At 38.2% G+C, this 5,062-nt stretch overlaps 1 protein-coding gene across 1 annotated transcript; it reads left to right on the top strand.

Moving 5' to 3' along the window:
- Positions 1-1,434: 1,434 nt before the first annotated feature.
- Positions 1,435-2,958, top strand: LOC119607950. The gene has a single exon (XM_037962118.1). It carries the CDS (start codon positions 1,435-1,437, stop codon positions 2,956-2,958), a length of 1,524 nt encoding a protein of 507 aa, XP_037818046.1.
- Positions 2,959-5,062: the final 2,104 nt, after the last annotated feature.

Raw genomic sequence — 5,062 nt, 5'->3', positions numbered from 1 at the left:
GCGAGTATGGGAAGCTTCTCAAACTTGATGGCGGTAAAGTCTCAAAAGTGCAGAGGCAAAAAAGAAATGAATGGAAGGATCAAATGAAGGCTTTGGCAACGGAAACAGCCAACAAAAAGACTGCATCTTGTGCCACTTCTCCTATGGACAAGATTGATGAATTTATGCGGGCTATGATGGGTGATGATAATCGAAATATGATTCCGGACAATTGTGATAATACTCAGAATACCTGTTCTCAAATGGAGGTGACTGAATCTAATTCTGTACCTGTTGAAGCTGCATCAAATGCTGACGTACAACAAAATATGGTAGAAGCTAAAGGGCAGAGAACTGATAATGCAATTAAAAGTACAAACTCACAAGGTGAGAGGAAGGAAATTTTCTTTTATCCTGTTGGACATATGGGTGATGTGATTGTTTTATTTGACACATCTCAAGCGGAGACTGTCAATAATAAGAGAATAAGAAACGGGTTATACCTTTGGGAGAAAATTCGTGATGTACACATCATTGGTATCAAATCCATAAAGGCAATTGGTGTATCCTTGTATAGGGTCACCTTCGATTCCGTTGAGAATGCTTATAACGCTGTGCGTAACAATGATCTCGCGAAAAGGAAGATTAAACCATTTATACCACGTACATACCTCGAGACCTTTGGTGTCATACGTGATGTTCCAACATTTTTATCAGATGAGGATATAAAACGCAATATTGAATCTCCAGTGGCTGTTACCTCGGTAAAACGCTTTGAAAAACGTTTTGTTGAAGAGGGTATCGAAAGATACATTCCTACTTATGCTGTCAAAATAGGTTTTTCTGCTAATGAATTACCTACTGAGCTTATTCTGAATTACACTGTCCTCAAGGTGGATCATTACTATCCACCTGTAAGACATTGTCGTAACTGTGGGCGCATTGGTCACACCCAGAATGGCTGCCGTTCTGACAAACGATGTTTAAACTGTGGTAAAAAGGGTGGTTGTGAACCATCCTGCAATATCATCAAATGTATCCTGTGTAATGGCCATGATCATAATGCCAATCAAAGACAAAAATGCCCAAAATGGAATGAAGAGGAGGAGATAAGAAAGGTGATGACTATTAAAAAACTGTCAAGAAAAGAGGTACGTGACTCATATTGCCATAGCTCTGGGAAAATCCATCCAGTACAAGAGAATTGAATACAACACACATTTGGATATATTGATAATCAAAACTATGAATCTTACGACTAACTTTGTTATTTGTTCGGTATACTTTGAACAATCTATTTCTACCTTTGATTTTAATTATGAGGTGCAAAGATTGATTGATTTTCTGCAGAATTATGAGCACGTGATACTGGCAGGTGACTTCAACGCTCGTGGCAAGAAATTTGGAGACTATGCTGACCTTCCTAGGGGAATAAAACTGGTCGATATGATCAACATGTCTAACTTCAAATGTCTGAATGATTTAAGTCCTACCTTCAAACGAGACCTTAGTGGGTCAGTGAGTACTGTACTCGATTTAACTTTTACCAACACTGACTGTACAACGAATTGGAGTACTGAGCCTATGCTTCCTGCTGGCAGTCATCATTACCCAATAGTAATTGAAATTGTGGAGGTTAACCCTAGGGTGAAAACATTTTTGGCTAAGGGAAAATTGCTATCTGCACTGAAGGAGGTGAATTTTGACCCCAATATGAATGAAATTGAATCAGTATTTGAATATGAAATAAAACATGCCACTTATGAACTGAAGGACAGAAGAACTCCTAAGGCTTGGTGGAATAATGATTTGGTGAAATTATTTCGACTTCAGCTTGCAGCTCGTAAAAAATGTGACAAATACCCGACAGTGGACAACTTTAATGAGGCGACGTCTGCAATATCGGTTTGGAAGGAGGCTGTTATTACTGCGAAAAGGAAATCCTATGAGGAACAAATTCGAAAACTGAATGAACATCCTAACTCTAGGGAAGCCTGGCGCTTTGTTGGCAGTATTAATGGTGGCAACACGCGTATCTCATCCCCTTGGAATAACGACAACAACCAACTTTACTTACAATTTTTAAAGGGGCAAGTTCCTGTAGATGATTCTTCTAACTGTACCCATGTGATACCAGATGTCAACATTACTCGTGCATGGGATGATGGTAACCCTGCGTTTACTTTTGAGGAACTTCAGCATGTTCTACACAACAAAACTGGAAAGTCTGCTGGTGGAGTGGATAAAATCACATATGATATGATCCGTGCGCTTCCGGACTATGCTAAATGCTCCCTTTTAACTGCTTTGAATGATGCTTTTTTGGAATCTAACGTTAGCGAAAAGTGGAGGACGATTAAGATAGTACCAATACCGAAAAAGGACAAGGACTTGTCGAACTATGAAACTTTCCGTCCAATTGCTTTGATATCTGTATTACTCAAAATTGTCAACATGATGATTAAAGAGAGAATGACTGAATTCATCAACGACAACTCCATTATTCCTGAAGGAAGCTTTGCCTACAGAAAAGGAAAATCATCGTCCATGTGTTTGAATGACTTCTTACACAATGCTGCAACACTAAAGCATAAAGGCTTTAAGGTCATTATTTTAGTCCTTGATATAAGCAATGCTTATAACTGCATGAGCATCTCTATTTTGATGAGAATTTTAAACAGCCTTCAAATTCCTGAAATATATGTGGAATGGATTACAAATTTCTTATCGAAACGTACTCTGAAATTGGGCGACAAAACTATTACGGTTGACAATGGGCTTCCACAAGGAAGTTGCTTATCTCCAGTGCTTTTCAACTTGTACACAGGAAGGTTACATGAAATTCAAGATGACAATACCTTACTGTATCAATTTGCCGATGACTTTACGATTGTATCATTTGATAAAGATTTTGATTTGGCTGTCGAAAATTTGAGGTCCAAAATGTACCAACTATGTACCTTGCCAAAGGAAGCATAAAGAAAATACAGATCAAAATTGACAACAAGGAAATTGAACAGGTTAAGAAGATTAAATTGCTTGGCAGAACTATTAATGCGTCACTCACTGTTGGAGAACACTATGATCGAGTTTTATCTGAATCCAAAAGTGGTATTGGCTTGATAAGTAAATTAACCACCATAAAAAGTGGTTTATCGCCTAAGGTAGCTTTGAATTTATACAAAAGTTTCGTTCGGTCTAAAGTGGAATATTCCAGGACTACTGCTGCTCACACACCGAATTCAATCAATCGCAAAATAACAACATTTCAAAATAAAATTCTTAGAAGATGTCTTGGAGTGAAAGGATCTACACCGATTCAGGTAATTTATGCACTGGCTGATGAACTTCCTCCTTCCGAGAGAAGTATTTATTTGACTGCGAGGGAAATAATAAAACTCAAGGTACAGGAGAATCCCACATATGAACTGATCACTGATCATCCTAAGGTCAAATCGAGCTACAGCAATGTTTATTATGAGTTTAAATCTATTTTTGATCGAGTTAACACAGGCTGTAAATGTGAAAAGAATAACGGTTTTACTGCTTATACAAATCTACTCCCGGATCGGAAGGATAATATTCCAACAGAGCAGAGCAGGGCCTTGGCCAATTACAAACTACGCGAATATGAGAACAATGGATTCAGAATATATGCTACTGATGCCTCCATTGGCGATAATGCAACTGGTTGTGGAGTTTTTGAGGTCCACTCAGCCAACAAGTTCTATTTTAAAATTGATCATTCAACTTCCAGTTTATTTGGAGAATTATGGGCCATCATCAAGGCCACTGAAATCGCAATACAAAATGATGTTAGAAAGGTGGCAATCTTCACGGACAGTATGTCAGCGTGTCGACTTTTAAATTCCAATACGGATGATAATTATTGTGCTGCAATTTTTCACAACAAACTTAATCAATCTTATATCGAGCAATTCCATATGATTTGGATCCCTAGTCATGTGGGCATAAGAATAAATGAAATGGCTGACGAAATAGCCAAAATGGCAGTGGATACTGGTGATGTAATAGCTGTTGATCTCACCCCTCAGGAGGCGCTACGGGAAATCCGCAACACCCTGCGCAATAAATGGAACGAAAGATATTCGGACATGTCCAATGGTACTGGTAGACTTTTTGCTGAAATTTTTCCATCTATTCTGGAAAAACCGTGGTATTCAGAATGTGATTGGTGTCCTAAGGACATAAAGACTATAAATAGATTACTATCTGGTCATGTATATGACGGTAAATACTCGGACAACGACTACACATGTTCGATCTGTAATGTTGATAGGACTCCTCAACATTTGATTTTTGAATGTCCAAAATTTGACAACATTAGGAATAAATTTTCCATCTTCAAATCTTATGGCAATTTGCAAGTATTGCTCAAGACCAGGAATCTTGAAATTTTCAAACTGTTAATATCGTTTATGGATGAAGCTAAAATTGAGCTATGAAAAAAAAGAGGAGGCATCATGATGGTCTCCTGGAAGAATGCCCACAAGAGAGTGGCAATTGTATACCTCCCTAGTAGCCTAGGTGGGTGGTGGTCGGTCGGCTAGTGGTGACATGGTATATTATCACCTAGAGGCAATGGAAGGAAGCTGATTGCCGTATTCAGGGGGTATCCTTGAGATACATACTTATTATTATACCATTGATCCTAGCAGAATCACTACCATACACCCATAATAGAGCGCGATGTCTGTCAGGTGTGCCTTTCAGTGCAGCTCTTGTTGTCTCCAAACACTATGGTGGCCGAAAATTTACAAGAAACAACAAAATTGAAATTCACTTTCATTACACTTTAATTCAATAGAATTCTCCAGTGAAAACGAAACTTGAATTCAAGTCGAACATTAGAATCTTTTTACAGTATAATTCAATGCACGAAATCTATATATGTATGTACATACATACGTACATATATAAAATTCTAACGTTACTGACTGATTCATCATCGCACAGCCTAAACGGTTTTAGCTAAAGAGCTGAAATTTGGACAGGAGGTTGGTCTCCCACCAAATAGATCCACTACGACGGGATTTTTGGAAATTCGAATGATTAGGGGGTT

Source organism: Lucilia sericata, unplaced genomic scaffold (assembly GCF_015586225.1).
Source record: "Lucilia sericata isolate MDLA Ls3-8-SP2 unplaced genomic scaffold, ASM1558622v1 Contig000767F_arrow, whole genome shotgun sequence".
NCBI lineage: Eukaryota > Metazoa > Arthropoda > Insecta > Diptera > Calliphoridae > Lucilia > Lucilia sericata.
Note: the sequence above shows the minus strand (reverse complement) of the source record. Positions and strands in the feature narration are given on the sequence as shown.

Excerpts from the sequence above, each read along its gene's own strand:
- LOC119607950 (XM_037962118.1), top strand. The coding sequence starts at position 1,435 with ATGTCTAACTTCAAATGTCTGAATGATTTAAGTCCTACCTTCAAACGA.